This window comes from Littorina saxatilis, linkage group LG1 (genome assembly GCF_037325665.1).
Source record: "Littorina saxatilis isolate snail1 linkage group LG1, US_GU_Lsax_2.0, whole genome shotgun sequence".
In the NCBI taxonomy this organism is placed as follows: Eukaryota; Metazoa; Mollusca; class Gastropoda; order Littorinimorpha; family Littorinidae; genus Littorina; species Littorina saxatilis.
Window position 1 is genome coordinate 11,734,339 of NC_090245.1, and position 23,006 is coordinate 11,757,344.

The 23,006-nt window shown below is 41.9% G+C and overlaps 1 protein-coding gene and 1 long non-coding RNA gene across 3 annotated transcripts in view; both read right to left on the reverse strand.

Moving 5' to 3' along the window:
• LOC138962134 (uncharacterized) overlaps window positions 1-23,006 on the reverse strand; it is a 264,299-nt gene that overhangs the window by 217,070 nt on the left and 24,223 nt on the right. The gene's annotated exons all lie outside the window — the stretch shown is intronic.
• Window positions 270-22,095, reverse strand: LOC138961697 (uncharacterized). 2 transcript variants are annotated; one of them, XM_070333370.1, is made up of 8 exons: window positions 21,359-22,095; window positions 15,449-15,977; window positions 14,068-14,363; window positions 12,854-13,263; window positions 11,680-11,799; window positions 11,143-11,209; window positions 9,423-9,615; window positions 270-7,691 (listed from the first exon to the last, which is right to left on the reverse strand). In XM_070333370.1, the coding sequence occupies exons 1-8, from the start codon at window positions 21,758-21,760 to the stop codon at window positions 7,603-7,605; spliced, it is 2,106 nt and encodes a 701-aa protein (XP_070189471.1). In that variant the 5' UTR covers window positions 21,761-22,095; the 3' UTR covers window positions 270-7,602. The 2 variants fall into 2 exon arrangements, with proteins under 2 accessions (XP_070189471.1, XP_070189476.1); XM_070333375.1 differs by lacking the exon at window positions 21,359-22,095 and adding an exon at window positions 19,915-19,941.

Sequence of the window (23,006 nt, forward strand, 5' to 3'; positions counted from 1 at the left end):
TCATTGACTATCTTACGACACTTCAGCGTGACCACCCCCTTTTTACAGACATCAGAACTCACACAATCTCCCGTTTTTCTTTACTGTTAGACATTGAGAATCGTTTTTATACCCTCTAACTTACCAGCATAATGGATAAATTAAAAAAAACATTTACAGTGGTGTTCATGAAAAAAAAGCAAAGCACCATTCAAAGTTTTAAAAAAAATCTGCCCTGTTGCTTATCAGAGCAGACAACACCATGAGCTTCATTAGAACCATCATGATCATTTTCATTTTCATTTTCATTTTCATTACTTTATTGTCCCATCGCTGGGAAATTCGGGTCGCTTCCTCCCAGTGGAAAGCTAGCAGCAACGGAGTCGCGCTACCCAGGTGTCTGCGTGTTTAGGTGTATTCAGCCACCTGCACTTATGGCAGAATGACCAAGGTCTTTTATGTGCCATTGTGATGACACGGGGGTGGGACATGGCTTCCGTCTCTGGGTTTGCACATAAAGTTGACCCGTGTCCGTCCCGGCCCGAATTCGATCCTGCGACCTTCCGATCACAAGTCCAGTGCTCTACCAACTGAGCTACCGGGCCCCCGAAACTAAATGCAATTTTCAACAATACTGTTCTGTTTCACAAGAAAAAACAACACACAATTAATAACAAATCAACCCGGTGTCAAGCTCTAACACTTACACACATGCTCTGACCAAATAAACAAAACTGACATGGTAAATAACCATACAAAAACCAGAAAAAGCAAAAGGTGGAAGCACACACAAAATCTGTGAAACAAAATTTGAGTTGAAGGCACATTACATAACTTAAATTTCTTTAATCCAAAACAAAGTCTTCTTATTAAAAGACAAAAATCACAAGTTGAAGAACACAAACTGACATTATAAAAATGTGCAGAAAATCAACTTTAAATTTAATGTTACACTGACAGAAAAAACACCTCAACAACACAGTTTTATTTGAAAATGGGTTAGGTATTTGTTGAAAATTCAGTACGTTTTCCTTGATATTTTTTATTTCGTTCTAAGTACTTGTAAAGCTTCCTAATTTCCCTACTCTCAGTCTCAGACTGTAACTTCAACAACAGTGACTGTTGCTGTTTTTCATTCTTCTTTCTTTTTTTCAGCAGGAGTACAAAAATTAATGCAAACTATCATTTCAAATAAAAAATCAAGTAAACATGAGAAACTTACACAAAAACTGTAATACACACATACTATGACAAACACACACACACACACACACACACACACACACACGCGTGCGTGCATTGCAACACACACACACACACGCGCGCAACACACACGCATATATATATGCAACAATGCCCAAAACATCCTTTGTCTGTAAACAACGCTGTAATCATCAGGGCAAATCTTTAATAGCACCATTTTCAGCAAAAATGGCAGAAGTTTGGGTACAAATAGATAAAATCCTTAAAAATAAGCCCACCATACACATGAGGAAGAAAATAAATCATAGAATACATTCAAGAGTCAAAAATGGAAACAAGAAGTACAGGAAAACATATCTTTGGTTTCACCATCTGTAAAGTTCTGTGACAAAAAATAAAATATTTCTCTTATACATAAACAGCCAAAAGAGACAAAATTACATGTATACACGCATTCACAGTTTTTTAAAATTTGAAACAAACTGCCTAATTATTCCTTTAAAAGAGTTATCTTACTGCCTTAAAGTCTTGTTCATAGGACCAGATTATGATCATGTCAGTGGATAAAAAAATGAATAAATAAATAAACACATTATTAAATGAATAATTAAATCAATAAATAATTCAATCAATCAATAAATAAATAATCGATTAATAATAAATGAACAATTTAATAAATAAATAAATAAAAACAGCTTTGAAGAAAACACCAATCAGTTTATAGGACAGTGATGGACACATAAATGTTCTACGTTCAATTAACACTTTCTACCCAAGCTATGTTGACCAAGTTTTTTTTAGCCGAGACCAGCTGTGCTGCAGCAGGTCACTCAGAATTGTAGTAACTGTGTAGTAACTGTGTAGCAACATGCTGGAGTGCAGGCGTTCGACGTTACAGGAAGCGGCTGAAGCTAACAGTCTGACCGGATATATCCGTACCTGGTCAGATAGAGCCATATGAGTGGGCACGGATATATCCATACCTGGGAGACAATGAGTTCAGCTGTTGTGGTCATCAAGTGCCTTATTTCACACCCAAACAACAACTTACGGAAGCAATCACAACATCTTGCAGGAAACAAAGTCAAGTTTAAATTTGCAAGAAATCTCAAACAAACGAGGTTAGAGATCTGATAAACAAAGGGAATTAAGCGCTCTAATGCATACGATAGGTGTAATTGAGTTTGTTTGTTTGCTTAACGCCCAGCCGACCACGAAGAGCCATATCAGGGCGGTGTGTAATTGAGTAGGTGAGAGTTATTCGGAACCAGTCTCATAACACCTGAGAGAATAACAAGCATTGAATTGAACAAGCGACTTAATTCATCCTCAATTTCATTTCATCTTTAATTTGAGGATGAAATTCGCTTGTTCGTTTCAATGCTTGTTATTCTCTCAGGTGCTATGAGACTGGTTTCGAATAACTCTCACTTACTCTATTACACATTGGCGTTTGCATTTAGAGCGCTTACTTCCCTTTGTTTATCAGATCTATGAAATTTGCAAGACAAGCACCATGATGAGATCTTTTCCTTTACCCAGAACAGAAAGCGACGCAGCAAGATTCTGACAGCAAAATCAAATTTCAAAATGATCAGATAAACAAAGGGAAGTAAGCACTCTAAATACATACAACATGTGTAATAGAGTGAGAGATATACGGAACCAGTCTCCTGGCACCTGAAAGAATAACAAGCATTGAAATGAACAAGCGACTTTCATCCTCTTAAAGCTTACTTTCCTTTGTTTATCAGATCTTTAAATAGCGCTCCGCCTTATTTGTTAAGATTCTTCAAAAATGACTTAAAATACCTGTTGCACATAACTTAGATACCTTGCAGAAAAAAAACTATAAAGACAGCAGATTTTGTATTTTTCTACATGAACTAGCACACAATCACACCTGGACTATCAATGAATACATAGACACGTAACAACATCATCATACGTCAGCTCATATGCGGCAATGTACACTGAAACCAGACATTAATTGAGTCACTCCATCACATAAAAAAAAATTCACAGCTTCACACAAAAAACAACATCACACCAGAGACAAAATGTATGACAGGCAGAGACTGAGTTTTTGGCTGTGTCCCTCACTTCAGTTTCAAGGTATGACTGTGGCTTTTAACTCACCATCTGGTCAAGATATTGAGACATCTCAAAGAATTCAAAATCCCCCTTTCCATAATTGTCATATTGTTGTTTTCAATGACACCATGAGCAGTTTTTATGTTTAATTTGCGAATAACTTTGTGATGAAACTTTCATGTACGTTAACCACAACTTTAAACTGTAAACTACCACGAAACAGTGAATGGTTATACATATCATGACTGGACAACTCTTGGGACCCGCCAAAAGTGTCCTTTAAATGCAAGCATCCTTTCGCAACAAGATTTTCTTAGTTACATAAACAGACTTTCGATCAACTTATGTGCAGACCAGCTAGTGCCTTAATATCCCCCTTACCCCATAGCTATTGCACAGGGTTCTAACCAACCAACTGTCACTGCCTCTGACAAAAACTTTCACAATTATACCAACTAAAATTAAAACTGGGTTAAAAATTCCTGTACCTCAGCACCAATAGTTAGCATTTTCAAATGCACAAATGCCAAGCCTGAAACGTACAGTGTATCCAAGTATTAGCTATGAATAAAATGTTGGTGACATAAAAAAAATCCCAAACAGGTGACTACATGAATTCAGTGGCAAAATTGTCTTGAACACAAGTCAGAAACCAGCAGTCATTATTATACAGTTCAGAGACATCCTGCTTGCTGTTGCGAGGGCAGAGAAAAAGTTCCCTCTTTATCTTCACCGCGCTGGCAGACAGGCCTGACACAGGTTGTCCCAGAGGTGTAAAGTGATTAAACCAATGACATGATTAAAGCCACAATCCAGCAATCACAAAACTAAGAATTGACGATCTTCAAAAATAACCCTGTTGGGTTTTCATGGGTTCTGAGAGAGTAAGTACCCTTGCATTTGCGCAGACAAACTTTGCCATCAGTGCTTCCTGTACACATATTTAAGACATGCCCTCTCGCTAGTGACTGGCCTAGAATGTCACGTGGGAAATAATGTCACGTGGAGAAACTTTCCCACGAGACATTACAGGCCAGTTACTAGCGAAAGGCGTGTCTCAAACATGTGTATTGAGGTCTAACGAATGACGTATCACAACGTGCGCGGTCGTCCTTGGCGGTCCAGAAAGCCGCGGGCGCCGCCGCGATCATTGCGCAGACGACAATTCTAGACTGCCAATATTTTTTGTGCGCATCACGTGCTCCACAAAAATCGGCCGGAAACGAAGCAATTGGGAAACCTGGATAGACTGTACATGGCAAAGTTTGACTGCGCAAATACAAGGGTACTCACTCTTTCACAACCCATACAACCCCGACAGAGTTATTTCCGGAATAGTCTATTGACAATGTAGTATAGAAATGATTCACATCACATCAAATCATCACAAACAAACACGACCTAACATTTCCGTATCATCACAAATTTTCCATAAACAAATGCTATTCAGAAACTGGTTCATCAATTGTTCAAATCATCAGTGGTTGATAGTAACAAACTGTCATAGAAGAGATGCGAGCTTTCCCTTTGAAGTTAATGGAGAGATAATAACCTGTTTGTCTCCCTTCCTGATGTCTCTCCATTTACCTCACACACCAACATGTTTTTCATCCTTCAAATTGCTTCAAACTAAAAATACTGCGAGCTTTTGACACAAATGGAGCATTTATAAACAATAAAATTACCACTTGACTCACCAAAAAGTAGCCTTAAAATAATAATCAATAAATCTTCACATGTACGTTTTTGGTAACCATGCATGTGGGTGAAAATACAATGGATGTTCTCTTTGTTGTGCCTTGGCAAAACACACAAGAACATGTGTGCATATACACTCAGTAATTCCCTCTCATTTTCTCCATCTCTCCTGCACCCTCACACGCATGCACGAACGCATGCATGAACGCACGCACGTACAGACACACACACACAACAACAATAAAATGTATGTGAATGCATAGTACTTTCTAAAATGGGAACAGAAACTTACCAATATTTGTCTGTAGAATTTCATTCTTGCTGAAGAAATTGTTAGTCATACAGACTTTTTAAAATGTGATTAGCGTTTCAACTTTCAAAAATGTATCTCCCAATTTTTTTTTAGAACTGATTATTTTCCTTTTTATTTTTAAAACCTAAATTCGACCCTGCTTTGACCTTGAAAGTTGAAGAATGTCAACACGACTTGCTTCAGGTCTAGGCATCATCAAAGGCTATAGGCGTGTGAATTTTCAAGAGTCCAACTTCTTAAACATTTGAGAAAATGTCGAAGTCATTTCTTTTGTCAGTTAACAATAAAGGTCATGACAGGAAAATTGTCATTTTCATGGTGTTGGTACCAGATTTGAAAATAGATGAATTTCCCTTCCATCCACTGCTTATGTCAGAAATTTGGCAGCTGTACATACATATTTTTGTATGCTGTTAGAAGCAATATACAGACCTGTTTACCCTAAATCCGAGGCAAGAGTACTTTCCCAAAAAGTTGAGTGTATTTTTCAAAAAGTTGGTGTACTTTGCAAGCAAAGCCATATGGGCTAGGGAAAATGTACGCGTGGGTGCAAACGTGTTTGTGTAAGAATAGCATGTCTTGTGAACACCTTCAGAATTTAACTCCTTGCAATACAACAGGGATAAAACAATTTTATTTACCTGTCAGTTTATAGCATTATAACCAGTGTCTTCCAAACAGATTGATAATGAAAAGATGAAGTTCGTGAAATAACATCTGCGGTTGACAGTGGCAAGTTCAGTTTTACAATCATCTCAGAAAACATTGCTTCAGCACGGGCTACAGCCTTTTCTTCTGGCAGGATTTGCTTTGCGGGAATGAACCTCATAATTCCTTGGCAGCTTTCAGCGGATTTCTTTGCAGCAACCTTGTCCAGGTGAGTTTTGGAACTGCAGTGTCGTTCGATGTCATATTTCCCAGCATGGGCAACGGAGAAATCTGATTTACAATACTTGCAGTGTGCATGACTTTTTCCCATAGTAGACTCCACAATTCCTGGCTCTTTCTTATATTTCTCCAAGAAAATCTGCTGCTTCTGCTGTTTAGACTTGGTACAGTCATCTGAAACTGGCACATTTTACCGCTTCATTTTGCCACAATTGTCCAGACGATCGCACGTGCCAACAACTGAACAAGGTTTCCACAGCTGAAGACTCGCTGTCATGGTTATCTCCCTTCGACCGAAACCGGTATCAGTTGTACCATCCCGTAATCAGCACACCAACACCGAAAAACGTATTCTAGACTTTTTCTTATGCGTATTTTGTGCGTGTGTCGCGTATTTGCGTACCGATAATAATTTGGCGTACAAAATACGCACAAATCGTACTGGTAAACAGGTCTGAATATATCAAGAGAGGGCTGGGTTTGTTTCTATTGTCACACATCTTCAACGTCGATAAAACTTCTTATGTAGGAAAAATGCCTAATATATCTGAGCTTAAATGACAACCAGCATTCCATAATTCAGTTTAATATTGAAGTTGAAAAAGAGCAAAAAAAGAGGGACCCCAAATGAGACCAGCATCATAAAAAGTACAGGGTGACCCCCAAAAAAGAGTACCCAAACAAAACGTCATAAATTGAACAAAAATAAAGCAATCTTCATAAAATTTATTTACACACACAAGTAGCCTCTGCATGATTTGCACAGAAAATGTTAGTGTTCTAGCTTGTCTTTCAGGAAAGTTATGCTCATTCTACAGAACATGCTCCAAATGGCCTCCGCGCCGATTCAGGCAAACTTGAACTCGCCGCGCAAAGTTATCAATCACCCGCACACACTCCCGTTGCGAGATTCCGCGAATGGTTATTGTGATGGTTCGCTTGAGTTCTGCGATTGTCTGTGGGTTGTTCCTGTAGACGTTGTCTTTCAGGAATCCCCAAAGATAGAAATCTGGGGGATTTAAATCCGGGGGAGGCCATTTGGAGCATGTTCTGTAGAATGAGCATAACTTTCCTGAAAGACAAGCTAGAACGCTAACATTTTCTGTGCAAATCATGCAGAGGCTACTTGTGTGTGTAAATAAATTTTATGAAGATTGCTTTATTTTTGTTCAATTTATGACGTTTTGTTTGGGTACTCTTTTTTGGGGGTCACCCTGTACCATATATATAAACACATAAAATCTCTTTCTCTCTCTCTCTCTCTCTCTCTCTCCCTATATATATATATATTTGTCCCGCACACACGCAAACAACAACACAAAAAGGAACACATAATTCAATTAGCTACGGGAAGACCATCTTGCGTGTCAGCAGATGCAGTTGAAGAAGAATAAAATCAGAAAGGCACGATGTCTGTTACCCCAGCGTCAGTTAAGTCGGCCGAACCCATGCATACTTTGAGAAGTGTTGTTTGGTGGTGGTATACCCTGACTGCTCTTCTGGCCCGTCACCCCTCCTGTTAGGATAAAAGTAGGCAGGGCTCATTTCATTGTATCTTCTTATATGGTGACAAAAAAAAAGAAAACGAGAAAAGAATTAAAATGTGAGAAAATCATTAGCAAAGAAATTAATGTTTCTAAAGCTGCGAGGAATCATTCCTATGTTGGGAAAATATGAGAAAATTGTCACCAAAGAAATTAATGTCTTAAAAATTTGAGGAATCATTCCTCTTTGGCAATTGTAGCAATGCAAATATGTAAAGCAGACTGAAGGGAGGGAACTCCACACTGGTCAAATTAACATCTCATTCCTGTACAAGTCAACCTTGCAACAAGATGATCAAGAAAAGGCAGCCGCTTAAGAGTCTGCACATGAAAAAAATTACTCCAAGAAACTTTCTTGATTTTCATCTCCTGGTGACTTAAATTTGTGATCAGAGAATCATTCCTCATTTACATGCAGCAATGCAAATGTAAACCAGACTTGCAGATAGATTAAAGGGAGGGAACTCGACACTGTCCAAAAAGAACAGCTCATTCCTGTACAACACAACAAGAAGATGCATTTAAAAATAATATGGTACTGTCTCTTGAAAATGGATTTTTTGGGGGTCAGATGTAGATCTTGCAAAATAAAGTAAAAGAAAAATAAAATAAAAGAAAACAAGTCGCGTAAGGCGAAAATACAATATTTAGTCAAGTAGCTGTCGAACTCACAGAATGAAACTGAACGCAATGCCATTTTTCAGCAAGACCGTATACTCGTAGCATCGTCAGTCCACCGCTCATGGCAAAGGCAGTGAAATTGACAAGAAGAGCGGGGTAGTAGTTGCGCTAAGAAGGATAGCACGCTTTTCTGTACCTCTCTTTGTTTTAACTTTCTGAGCGTGTTTTTAATCCAAACATATCATATCTATATGTTTTTGGAATCAGGAACCGACAAGGAATAAGATGAAAGTGTTTTTAAATTGATTTCGACAATTTAATTTTGATAATAATTTTTATATATTTAATTTTCAGAGCTTGTTTTTAATCCGAATATAACATATTTATATGTTTTTGGAATCAGAAAATGATGGAGAATAAGATAAACGTAAATTTGGATCGTTTTATAAATTTTTATTTTTTTTTACAATTTTCAGATTTTTAATGACCAAAGTCATTATTTAATTTTTAAGCCACCAAGCTAAAATGCAATACCGAAGTCCGGGCTTCGTCGAAGATTACTTGACCAAAATTTCAACCAATTTAGTTGAAAAATGAGGGCGTGACAGTGCCGCCTCAACTTTCACGAAAAGCCGGATATGACGTCATCAAAGACATTTATCAAAAAAATGAAAAAAACGTTCGGGGATATCATACCCAGGAACTCTCATGTCAAATTTCATAAAGATCGGTCCAGTAGTTTGGTCTGAATCGCTCTACACGCACGCACGCACACACGCACGCACGCACACACGCACACACATACACCACGACCCTCGTTTCGATTCCCCCTCGATGTTAAAATATTTAGTCAAAACTTGACTAAATATAAAAAGAAAAGAAAATAAACAAAAATAAATTAAAATAAAATGAAATGAAATAAAAACAAAATTTAAATAAAATTAAAAAAATTAAAAAAAGAAAAAGAAAAAGAAAAAGAAATTAATCTGTTCTTGCCAATCCATTTATGTTGTCCTCTCCCCCTTTTACAAATGTTTAACAACAAAAGCATACAAAAAACTTATCTCAAAAGATGATCTTACCAGTGTTAGCGGCCGACCAGACGTTGCTGCGTGTGGCGAGTGGGTCACTCCACTGCATCTGCAGCGGGCGATGCGGGGTAGGGGGAGGTGGGTCCAGGAGGTCATTGTAGTCACCAGCAGGGGGGAAGTGAATACCTGAGGTGGGCAGGTGTTGCATCATGGGCCAGGTGTTGGTGCATCCTATCTGTCGATCCTGCACAGGAAGTAAACATTTCTACCTGTTCACTGACTGACTAATCCAATAATAGAGTTTAAACATCCTCAACCCTGGTTTTTAAAAAGTTATATTTTCTCACATGACATTATAGGCCTCGAGTCACTAGCCAGGGTGTGTGCCGGAAACACGTGGACATAAAAACGTGTTGATAGTTTGACTCAGTAAAAGCAAGGGTATTCACTTGTACAAACCCAACAGAATTATTTCCAAACATCGTCTTAACTATTTTGGGGCATTTTGGTTAATATGCTACAAAACCTTTCTGTTTCAGTATAATTTTATTTCCGTTTTCAGGAAAGTTTTCTGTGGTTGCGTTTTACCACACAACAAACTATGTATGATGACAGATTTGACAGTAGTCTGTGTGAAGACATAGTTTGGAAAGTTAACACATCAAACAACATTTTACAATACATACAATTCAAAATATGATAATAAACTATTCACAACATTTCTACCCAGCATGAAGATGCATGTACCAGTTCTGCATCCACTTGTTACAGACACCCACCCCTTCCCCCCCCTCACCACCCCTTCCCCCCTCACCACCCCTTCCCCCCTCACCACCCCAGTTTTGTCTCATTGTTCTGCAGATAAACCTCACTGAAAAATTCCATTTCAAGCTGTCGTTTATAAAAAATAAAAAAATAAAAATAAATAAAAAGATGAGATGATTAGAAAAATTGCTTGCAAGCTGGACTCTGAACTTACCAGAAGTTCTAATAAATACAGTAGTCCCTTCCATTTCCGGCCCTTTCGTGGGCGTGAACCTGCCCGGAGCGGCCAGCTTTCCCATGACTAATGAGTTTTCCTTCTATAATTGACTCTTAATGGCCGTTAACCTGTCTGACGCGGTCAACGGTCACTGATTTTTGCTCTAAGGTGCCCCTCTTACTCGACAGGAGCGGCCACTTAACGGCCACTTGTCACTTTCGCAGGCGAGCGCCTGTGGCTCTCCCCGCCCACCCACCTGCCACCTGCTATCTGTGTGTGTGTGTGTTGTGTGCACAGACGGCACAGCACGAGCAGACGACATGAATACTTACGCATGCGCAAACTGTAAATACAGACATGCGCATACATGTACATTTACGGCAGTCACTTCCGGATCGATCACAGCTGATGTGAGTTTGAAACACTTGTTTATCTGACACTCAAATAAATATATAATAATCCAAACAACACACATAGATACATACGAAACAATAGCTTAGCCAGGACGATCGAGTTAAACACGCAAATAATTAAGATGTATAAACGAAAGCAAAACTAACAGAGACAATGAATCGGCGGCTCGTGGATGATCGCTTTCTTTTCTTCATGAAAACTTGATCGTGTTTTGGGGTTTTTTTTGGAGGAGGAGGGGGCCTGTAATGAACGGCCACCTGATATTTGCGGTCACCTTTGCAATGACTAATGGGTGACCGGATATGGCAGGTACTACTGTACTGACAAGACAAGGCGAAGATAAGGAGAAAAGAACTAAGTACTAAATGTGCTCACGTAATCGAAGAAGTCTTTCTGGATCTTGTTCCTCCCTCCATCCCCTTCGTCATCACTGCTTTCATGTCTGTAAAACAAACCAGTTTAAAATGAATCTACAGTAATGCTAGCATATATATATATATATATATATATATATCATAAAATCATACACATGTAAGGGAAATACACAAGAAATTTGATCTGAAAAAAATCAACTTACAACACACCTTTTTGAAACCTTTTGAAATAAAGGTATGACAACAGGTTGACAGACCTGATATGACAATATGTTACCACAAAGAAAATGTTTACTTGTTGTGTTTCAGTATGCAATTTACAACAAGAAGACACTTTACACATATTCTCTATACATTTCTGAACAATTTTAGATGAAACACTAGCCACTGGTTATGCTACAGAAGAATTCATATTATACACAAAGACAAAACCTAACAAGAAGATGAGGCAGCTTCCCCGCGCAGCATGTCTGAATCCTTTAGCACACAGTACAGTCACACAGAGCACTAATCCAAAGGAAAAAGAACAAGAACTCACCGTGAGTCCATAGCGCTGACAAGATCTTTGCCGACAGCAAAAAAATGATCTCCATTTGAAGAATCGTCACTGCCATCACTGCCATCCTGGGCACCAGACCAGCTGCTGTTCAAAGAATCACTGCACAATAAATCAACCATTAATCAATCAATCAATCAATAAATGAATAAATAAATAAATAAAATACACATATACAAAAGTAAACACCAAAGCTCATACACAGGAAATAAACAGTGCAATCTGGAACACTAAAGCGTATCGTCTGGAGACAAGACATCAGATAAGCCCTAAGAATATCGTCTGAAGATCAGAAAAGCCCTAAGTCACATAAAAACAGTGAATAGGGCAAACAGTTCTTCTTCTTCTTCTGCGTTCGTGGGCTGAAACTCCCACGTACACTTGTGTTTTTTGCACGAGTGGAATTTTACGTGTATGACCGTTTTTTACCCCGCCATTTAGGCAGCCATACGCCGTTTTCGGAGGAAGCATGCTGGGTATTTTCGTGTTTCTATAACCCACCGAACTCTGACATGGATTACAGGATCTTTTTCGTGCGCACTTGGTCTTGTGCTTGCGTGTACACACGGGGGGTGTTCGGACACCGAGGAGAGTCTGCACACAAAGTTGACTCTGAGAAATAAATCTCTCGTCGAACGTGGGGACGAACTCACGCTGACAGCGGCCAACTGGATACAAATCCAGCGCGCTACCGACTGAGCTACATCCCCGCCCTAGGGCAAACAGTAGTACCCCTCTTTCAAGACGACCCCCACCCCCCTCCTCTCCTTTTAAGACCCTATTTTTTTTAAAGATGTTTTGTTCCATCCATCTGTACATGTTGTTCTGTCTTACGACTCCACCCCATCTACGATATGATTTTCTCAGATCTTTTAGGTCTTAACTCATTGTCTCCCAGGTACGGATATATCTGTACCCACTCATAATATTGTCTCTATCTGACCAGGTACGGATATATCCGATCAGACTGTTAGCTTCAGTCGCTTACTGCAACGTCGATCTAACGCCTGCATTCCAGCGTGTTGATACCCAGTTACTACAATTCTGAGTGACCTGCTGCAGCACAGCTGGTCTCGGCCAAAAATAACTTGGTCAACATAGGTGGGGTAGAAAGTGTTAAAGGGAGGCAAGTAATGCACTGCGGTTTCGTTCTCACCCCATAGGCATGTTGACAGGTTGGTAGAGAGGCCAGGTCCCGCTGTTCCTCATCTCCATTCCAACTCCGACACCACCACCACCGCCGCCATACGACGACCACTGCAATCCCGGCGTCAACCCACTACCGCACATGCTGCCATTCCCGCTTCCACTGCCACCCCCACTGCTGCTGGATCCCAAGTAGCCCGGGGGTGGGCGGGACGGGACGGTAAAGTCTTGGGACAGGTAGCGACCCGGCAGACCCAGGGGGTCGGCCATGGCGGGGTCGTAGGCTTGATGATACGAGGGGTGAAGCTGAACGGCGGGGAGACTGGCACGATGGTGCTGGTGGTGCTGGTGGTGGGGGTGGGGCCAGGTGTTACGTCCCATTCCCGACAGGTCCAGGCAACCCTCCGAGCGACGGTGAACCTGAAAAAGGTCATATGGCAGAAACTGAGACAATCTGTTGTTCTCAAAGGATTCCATCCCAAAAGGCGCTACAGTGGTACCTGCGATGAAAGGACACCTGTGGGACCAACCAAAAGTGTCCCTACATTGCAGGTGGCCTGTCATGACAGGTATACTTTGGTAGAGATCATATAAAAAGGGACAAGAGAAGGTGTCCTTTTAAGGGAGGTGTCCTCTCATGGGAGGGTCCACACATCACAGGTACTGCTGTCCATCCAAACTAAAATGCACAGGTATAGTTTACAGAATCAGATAAACAGTAGATCAAGTCATCAATTCCTGTGTCAAGTTACAATGCTCTACACGAACTTGATATTTTCCACATAAGCTTAAAAAGGTACAATGTTTTCATTGTCTGCAGGCAAAAATACTTTGACTGAACAATGAGTAGTGTGTAGATCAGAAGATTTGCCGAACCATGTCTCACTTGCACAAAGATATACGTTAAATGCTTTCAGCCCTGTAAGAAACACGTAGAAACACGCACATGTTTCCGACACACCCCTCACTAGTGATTGGCCCCTCCAATGTGTGTACAAGGTTTTGCAAGAAAAGATCACTCATCCAAAACCCATACAAACCCGGTGGAGTTATTTCCGAAAATCGTCTGTTTGGCAGAGAGTTCTGATATAAGCAGGCTTCATCTTGCCATGATGCATCTCTGAAGCAATCAATGTCGTCAAAAAGGTCTTGAAATTCACAAATATTGAAAAAGTCAATGCTGCAACCAACAAACTTTAAAAGAAAAAAAAATCAAAAACTGACCTGCGCTTGAAGCCTGGGTATCTGCAGCTCGTCGACGTGTGAGTCCGACACGGGTGAGCGCATCCTGTACATATTGGGCACCGTCAGCTGCATGGGACTGTGCAGGTGGTGCAACTCGGGCCCCGAGTGCATACTGTTAGGGGTGGAGGGGGAGGTGTCTCGTAACGGATCCTCTGGAATGGATAGCATGCTGTTGGGGGTGGGAGGGAGGGCTGGAGACCTGCAGTTGACGCCAGACAACAGGCTGATGACGCTGTCTAAATCCTCCTCTGACGCCAGGGCATTGGCCGAGTCCTCTGGTGAAGGCAGGGAGAAAACGTGATTAAGGTGAATTAAGGGGCAGGGATATAGCTCAGTTGGTAGCGCGCTGGATTTGTATTCAGTTGGCCGCTGTCAGCGTGAGTTCAAACCCACGTTCGGCGGAAATTTATTTCTCAGAGTCAACTTTGTGTGCAGACTCTCTTCGGTGTCCGAACACCCCCCGTGTACACTACATTGGGGTGTGCACGTTAAAGATCCCACGATTGACAAAAGGGTCTTTCCTGGCAAAATTGCTTAGGCACAGTTAATAATTGTCTACCTATACCCGTGTGACTGGGAATAATAGGCCGTGAAAGGTAAATATGTGCCGAAATGGCTGCAATCTACTGGCCGTATAAAATTTCATCTCACACGGCATCATTGCAGAGCGCCTAGAACTGTACCCACGGAATATGCGCGATATAAGCCTCCTATTGATTGATTGATCGATTGGTTGTGCCATATATAATTCTGCTATCTTTTACCACATGTGTCATGACGAAAGCAGAAGAACTGAGGTGACTGTGCGTGAGAGCGAAAAATAAAAAGACAATAAAATACTGTACTCACGTGGGAACAAAATTGTTTCGTCTTCTTCGTTCTTACGTGAGTACAGTATTTTTTTGTCTTTCTGTTTATCGCTCTCACGCGCAGTCAACATGCAGGAATGAAGAAGATGAAACCATTTTATTCCCATGTGAATACAGTATTTTTTTTAGTCTTTTTATTACACGTGTAATGTTTTATGTCCATGACTGTTGCAGAAAAAAATCAATCTAAAATCTACCATGTAAGACAAAATACCAGATACTGTAAATTATATTTCTGCCACCTTTACTGATGCTTCTTTCATGAAATCTGTAACAATAGCAAGAACAACAAGAACAGCAGCAACTATGACAACAACAATCCACCTGTGCAACATCACAACACAACAAGCACAGACAGACAGACAGACAGACAGACAGACAGACAGACAGACAGACAGACAGACAGTCGGACAGACACACGGACAGACACACAGACAAACAGACAGACAAACAGACAGACACACATTTCCTGATCCCATGACAGTACCTACCTGGAGTAAAGTCTGGAGCACACTCATTATTCATCTCATCCGTTCTAGTAACCAAGGGAACGCTGCCCAGCAGGGAACCCTCGGGGTTGGGCGCCAGGGAACCCAGACTGCCTGCAGTCACTGGCTGGGAACCCTGGAGCTCCACCAGAAGCTCTGGCGTCGGCTCTCTGCTCGTCCTGTCGCCTTCAGGCATGCTGACGTAGAACGCACTACGGCCCTCTTCCGGAGAGGGTTTGCGCTCAAAGAGATGGAAGAGCTTGAAGCCCCGCTGTGATTTGGGCGAGCCGTGCGACACTTTGCCGCGCAGCTTGGGGCTGCCCCAGGGGGTGCTGGGAAGGCTGGCAATGGCTTTGTCGGGGGACAGTTCTTCAGCCAGGCCCAGCTTGAGGATAAACTTGGTGATCTCGCTGGACCTGTCGGGATCTTTGGCTGCCAGGAGGTGATGGATGAGGTCAGCCATCTTCTGGTGGCACATGTGAAAGTACTGCTTCTGCAGCTTGGCGAACAGCAGCAGGACGTGGCAGGATGTCTGAACAGCAAATAAAATCAACACATAATCATATACAAGATAACACTAAAAATGTACTCACCAGAAAACAGCAACAAGAACAAAATGAACATGGACTAGTTTTGACTTTCGTCTTCATCATCTAAAGAAGAACAAGAAACTAAAAAGAAGAGTAGACAGAGAGAAAAAATGAAGAGTCTCAATGAGCACGGAAGAATACAGACGGAGCCAAAGTAGACATCTCCATCTCTGAGGCTCGCTTTCGCTCTCCCCACTGCCCCTAACTACCCCCCACCCCAGAAGAAAATGTAAGTTTTACGCCCTCACGGCAAAGCCATTAGGGGCATGTAACACGGGAAAACCAGGCTTTGTATAAAAATTAATAATTAAAATGGGGGGGGGGGGGGGGGGGGGGGGGGTTGGCTGCTAGAGGAGACCTGAAATGGGCTAGGGACCAGGTTGGGTCATCTTGGGTCAGTGCTGAAATGGTTACTTTATGGGCTGTTGGCCGAACGGACACCGGGGCTTCATATTTTTGCATGCATGTATTCGTGTTTCCAGGGCCTGAGGCTTTCGTTGTGGCCCTGGGATCTTTATCGTGCGCATGCGTGCACACGGGAGTGTTCGGACACCGAGGAGAGTTACTGCACAAAGTTGACTCTGGGACACACCCCATCCCCCATTCTTGTCCATTTTATAGTTTCTCTTTGGATCTCATTATATTGCATTTGTCTGAGGACAGGTTGTGAGATCAGGCACTGCACCTTAGTCATCTCCCCCCCTCCCTCCCCCCGGCCCCCCTCTCTGTAAAGGTGTCTTGCCCATATTTTTTAATCAAATTAAAAGTATATTTATTCATGTACAGTCGGAATCGTTTATAACGTAACCGGTTATAACGAATATTGGTCATAACGAACATTTTATTTTTTCCCTGCCAGCGCTGTTCTTAGTTATCACTAAAAACAAACTGGTTATAACGAAACCGGTTATAACAAGAAACTGCTTACAACGTCAACATTTCTTGTTCCCAGACCAGAAAAAGAACCGGTTAGAACGAAACTATGACGCAAATCCAACTTTTTCGTAACTTATGACTTATGACGTCAACTTTGGGAAGTAATTCATACAACAAGATGGCGACTAAATATTGATTATAACGAACATTTTATTTTTTCCCTGCCAGCGGTGTTCTTAGTTATCACTATAACGAAACCGGGTATAACGAATATTGGTTATAACAAACATTTTATTTTTTCCCTGCCAGCGGTGTTCTTAGTTATCACTAAAAACAAACCGGTTATAACGAAAATGCAAAGCAGAAACAAAGGTATAACTTTTGCAACTTGAATTTGTTTGTTCTGTTATAGAGTCATGCTGCAGCTAATTTTCCTTATTCAAATGTATCGTTGCTGATCTGTGTTGACCATTTCATTTTGCGTTCATTTATGGGAAGATTATTATTTAACGACATTATTATTTTAATCCAACTGGATTGCTAGTGTCGCGATAGTTAAGCATATGTAAACACTGTCAAGTTGTACAGGTTATTTTTGTGCTTCAGTTTTAGTTTGAAAAAAGAATCCATTTTTCCATAAATATGTAGTTCCAAACGACAAGGATAATTAAATTCATTACAAATGAATTTATTTGAATTGTTTTCACCAGTTTCTATTTGTAAATTGCTTGATAGTTTAAGTAAACATCTAAGTGTTGTTTTTTTGTCTATTTTCTTTTCCGCCTGCAAAACAAAGCCATTATTTTGTACATCAATTTTTAGACACCAGGTCTTTTGTTGTTGTTTTTGTTGTTGTTTTTATTTCATTGTTACATTCTTGGGTACAAGGTTATGGCCTAATAAACAGATTTGTTGAAGAACAGAATTCGATGTGTGTGTGTGTGTGTGTGTGTGTGTGTGTGTGTGTGTGTGTATGTGTGTGTGTATGTGTGTGTGTGTGTGTGTGTGTCTGTACGTGTGTGTGTGTGTGTGTACGTGTGTGTGTGTGTGTGTGTTTATTGTTTCAGGCAAACTTTGGTATTTCTGTTGAAAACGATCTCTCTGCTTAATTATTCATTTATTTGACCGTTGTATAGACCACATAACAGTTGATAATTCTCCACTTGAATCTCCAGCTTTCCCTAGGCCTGTTGCATGCCCCATACCCCCACCCCCCCTCTCTCTCTCTCTCTCTCTCTCTCTCTCTCTCTCTCTCTCTCTCTCTCTCTCTCTCTTTCGCCATCTCTCTCTGTCTCTGTCTCTCTCTCTGTCTCTCTCTCTCTCTCTCTCTCACACACTCTCTCCGTGTATCTCTCTCTCTCTCTCTCTCCCCGAGTCTCTCTCTCTCCCTCTCTCTCTCTCTCTCTCTCTCTCTCTCTCTCTCTCTCTCTCTCTCTCTCTCTCTCTCTCTCTCTCTCTCTCTCTCTCTCTCTCTCTCTCTCTCTCTCTCTCTCTCTCTCTCTCTCTCTCTCTCTCTCTCTCTCTCTCTCTCTCTCTCATGTACGATTATGTATGTACCTCATTGAATGTTTTAATGATATGACAAAAAGATTACTTATGCAACAGAAAACAATACTTATTTGCCAACATTTTACCATTTTTACGTTGAAAATGCGAAGAAACCGGTTATAAAAAAAATTTTCCTCTTGTCTATAACGAAAATCGATTATAACGAATAAAAAACGTTTTCCCCTGAGATTCGTTATAAACGGTTTCGACTGTACTTTCAAGTAGTCCCTCTTTCCCTCTCTTGGCGAGGACTGGATGAAAATAAAGTGCATTTTTAACCCTCATAAAAAAATATCTATCATTGTACTAGAGATAGAGAGAGTGAGGGAGAATTTGTCAAAGAGAGAGGTGTTAGGGAAGGGAGAGAGAGAGAGGGAGAGAGAGAGAGAGAGAGAGAGAGAGAGAGAGAGAGAGAGAGAGAGAGAGAGAGAGAGAGAGAGAGAGAGAGAGAGTGAGAGAGAATTGAATTGAACTTTATTTAACAAGGATTAAGATTTAAGGCTATGCCTTTTCTTACAATCTGTCCTTGGGACGCACAGACACACATGCAAATTGCAATGATAAAATTGAAACATTAAAAATTAAAAAGTTAAAAAGATTACCAACAAAAGCTGAAAAGGAGGTCAGAAAACTTCAGCACGTGATGATAAAGATGACGATGATAATGATGCTGATGATGATGATGATGATGATGATGATGATGATGATGATGATGAAGGTGAGGCATGATGAGCATACATAAATTATGTGGTTATTCATAAAAATCAAATGCATACTATGCGAGTAATTATAAGTACAAGCTGGTAGCAATCGAACATGTAGCAATAGTACAACAAAAATATGTTCAGAATATACAATGCACAGCATATTTTTGGCGTAATACTAAGTACTACTCAGACATTAAGTGTTTTTTGACACATTTATTTTAAAACATCTCTCTGGAGAGAGAGAGAGAGAGAGAGAGTTACTGTCTGCGATGACTTTGTTAAAACCAATGCGTTCCTGTACATTTACTATTAATCCTTTTTTAATTATATATATCCTCTCTTCCCTAATCTGACAGATTAAGATGCAGTCAAGTGGAACCCCCCTTTTAGGCCCTCACAAATTTGAAAAAATCAGGTCTAAATAGAGGAGTCTGAAAATTGGGGTAATTTGCAGACGTTATGAACAAAAAGTCTGAGAAAAGAAGGTCTTAAAAGGGGTGTTTGACTGTACCTGAACTGTCTTTGTCCTGCCAGTACAGCGTAGTTTCTCCTGACCCCCGAAGCTTCTGTACGACTCACTTGTGCATACGTCATCCTGAGATCCTCCTGACCCCCGAAGCTTCTGTACGACTCACTTGTGCATACGTCATCCTGAGATCCTCCTGACCCCCGAAGCGTCTGTACGACTCACGTGTGCATACGTCATCCTGAGATCCTCCTGACCCCCCGAAGCTTCTGTAAGACTCACCTGTGCATACGTCATCCTGAGATCCTCCTGACCCCCGAAGCTTCTGTACGACTCACCTGTGCATACGTCATCCTGAGATCCTCCTGACCCCCCGAAGCTTCTGTACGACTCACCTGTGTATACGTCATCCTGAGATCCTCCTGACCCCCGAAGCTTCTGTACGACTCACCTGTGTATACGTCATCCTGAGATCCTCCTGACCCCCGAAGCTTCTGTACGACTCACCTGTGCATACGTCATCCTGAGATCCTCCTGACCCCCGAAGCTTCTGTACGACTCACCTGTGCATACGTCATCCTGAGATCCTCCTGACCCCCGAAGCTTCTGTACGACTCACCTGTGCATACATCATCCTGAGATCCTCCTGACCACCGAAGCTTCTGTACGACTCACCTGAGCATACGTCATCCTGAGATCCTCCTGACCCCTGAGAAAACAAGGTCTTAAAAGGGGTGTTTGACTGTACCTGAACTGCCATTGTCCTTACAAAGAGTACTGCCAGTACTGAGTAGTTTCTCCTGACCCCCGAAGCTTCTGTACGACTCACCTGTGTATACGTCATCCTGAGATCCTCCTGACCCCCGAAGCTTCTGTACGACTCACTTGTGCATACGTCATCCTGAGATCCTCCTGACCCCCGAAGCGTCTGTACGACTCACGTGTGCATACGTCATCCTGAGATCCTCCTGACCCCCCGAAGCTTCTGTAAGACTCACCTGTGTATACGTCATCCTGAGATCCTCCTGACCCCCGAAGCTTCTGTACGACTCACCTGTGTATACGTCATCCTGAGATCCTCCTGACCCCCGAAGCTTCTGTACGACTCACCTGTGCATACGTCATCCTGAGATCCTCCTGACCCCCGAAGCTTCTGTACGACTCACCTGTGCATACGTCATCCTGAGATCCTCCTGACCCCCGTAGCTTCTGTATGACTCACCTGTGCATACATCATCCTGAGATCCTCCTGACCCCCGAAGCTTCTGTATGACTCACCTGTGCATACGTCATCCTGAGATCCTCCTGACCCCCGAAGCTTCTGTACGACTCACCTGTGCATACATCATCCTGAGATCCTCCTGACCACCGAAGCTTCTGTACGACTCACCTGAGCATACGTCATCCTGAGATCCTCCTGACCCCCGAAGCTTCTGTACGACTCACCTGTGCATACGTCATCCTGAGATCCTCCTGACCCCCGAAGCTTCTGTACGACTCACCTGTGCATACGTCATCCTGAGATCCTCCTGACCCCCGAAGCTTCTGTACGACTCACCTGTGCATACGTCATCCTGAGATCCTCCTGACCCCCGATGCTTCTGTACAACTCACCTGTGCATATGTCATCCTGAGATCCTCCTGACCCCCGATGCTTCTGTACGACTCACCTGTGCATACGTCATCCTGAGACCCTCCTGACCCCCGAAGCTTCTGTACGACTCACCTGTGCATACGTCATCCTGAGATCCTCCTGACCTCCTTCCCTGGGTACCTGTGCTCCCAGCAGCACCCCCTCCATCTCCTTCAGCTGTTCCAGGAAGCGGAGTGACCCCTGGCTGCCATACACCTCGCGAAATCCTCCCGACAGCTGCTCCCCCACCCTCTGGTAGTTGGTGCCTCGCAGGACGTGTGCCAGAGACTCGGTCAGATGGGTGCCAGCCCCATCCAGGTTCTTCATGGCACTGCGGAACTCCTCGATGCCTTGGTAACAGTCCCGCATTTCCTGGCCCAGCCCATCCTCCGAGCAGTTGTTGATGTGGAAGACGGAGCCCGACTCTGCTCCGGATGACGGAGGCATCATTCCCAGTGCAGACCTGCTGCCCAGAAAGTGCCTCATCTTCTCCATTGCGGGATTTTGGCTTCTGTTATAAGTTTTTGTATAAGACTTTGCAGCGTTGTTGTTCCCGGTTTCTGTTTGTGTGGGTTTTTTCCCACAGTTTTTGCAAGCTAATTATTCTGCTTCTTTTTGATAACTTTTGTTTCTCAGTTTTGACAGGTCTTTGTAGTAAATGACAATGCCGAGCATTTGTTTGTCCTTGGTATCTCTTGTTGTTGGTGGGGTGGGGTTTTTTCAGCTTGCTTGTTTGGTGTTCATTTTCAAAGCCTGTTTCTTGATATTGAACTCAAACTGTATACCGTCTCTTTTTCCTCTTCTCTTTTTTTTTTTTTTTTTTGGGGGGGTTGGGGGGGGGGGGGGCGTTTTGTTCTTCCCCTTTATTTGTTCTCTGGTCCTGTTCCTATACCAACCCTTCTGTTCAAAATCTGGGTTTGGTTACATGCAGACTGTTAAAAGCAGTTGCCACAGCTATAAATGTGTGAATGTAAAGTTGGTATATGAAGATGTGACTGAAAAAAGTATGCTGGTAAAAAAATACAACAGCAAAATATCAGTCATAATACTCCAAAGAAATGGATTTTCTCAATTCCAGCACCATTTGAGTTGAAAGTAGTGAACACAAAACTGATTGACCCATGACTTTGTTGGGTAAAACCAGGAAAAGAAATGTAAGTAGACACATATAATAAGACGGTTGTCTCCTCCAATAGAATCACTGAGATGGCATGAACTGTTTTAATATATTGCACAAAACCCCTTTTGGCACGACAGCTCTGTTTGTTGAGCAGCAAGTGAACATTAAAACTATATGCAAAATTTGCAAGCGTGTCAGAAACAGAGTCTAACCATATATCTTCATAGCTGTGCAGCTCTCTCTTTCAAAAATCTCCAGTCGGTCACAAAACTCCAGTATACTGATAATACACATAACATTAATGAAAACAGGACATCCACTGATCGGTCTGACGAAAGAAACAATACGCCACAAGCGCACCGAATGAAGTCCACCTAACAGAGGGTCTATTTTGTGTGTCCTGTGAACCAAACAGTCAATGGTAGTGCAGTGCTTGATGTGAAACACCCTAACTGAAGTCAGTGTAATTGTGATATTATGACCATGCCGGACACAGGGTTAGCACTTGTGAAAACGAAAGGCAGCATGAAAAAAGTCCCCCTCGAGCCTGCAAGGGGGGTGGTTCAGGAGAAACTGTCAGCACAGGACTGAGAGGAAAGTGTTCTTTCATCCAAAGTCCTT

Excerpts from the sequence above, each read along its gene's own strand:
- LOC138961697 (XM_070333370.1), bottom strand. The coding sequence starts at position 21,760 with ATGGAGAAGATGAGGCACTTTCTGGGCAGCAGGTCTGCACTGGGAATG. Across the intron at positions 15,978-21,358 it reads TCAGGATGACGTATGCACAG|ACATCCTGCCACGTCCTGCT; the intron begins GTGAGTCGTACA and ends TTTGCTGTTCAG. Across the intron at positions 9,616-11,142 it reads AGAAAGACTTCTTCGATTAC|GATCGACAGATAGGATGCAC; the intron begins GTGAGCACATTT and ends CTTCCTGTGCAG.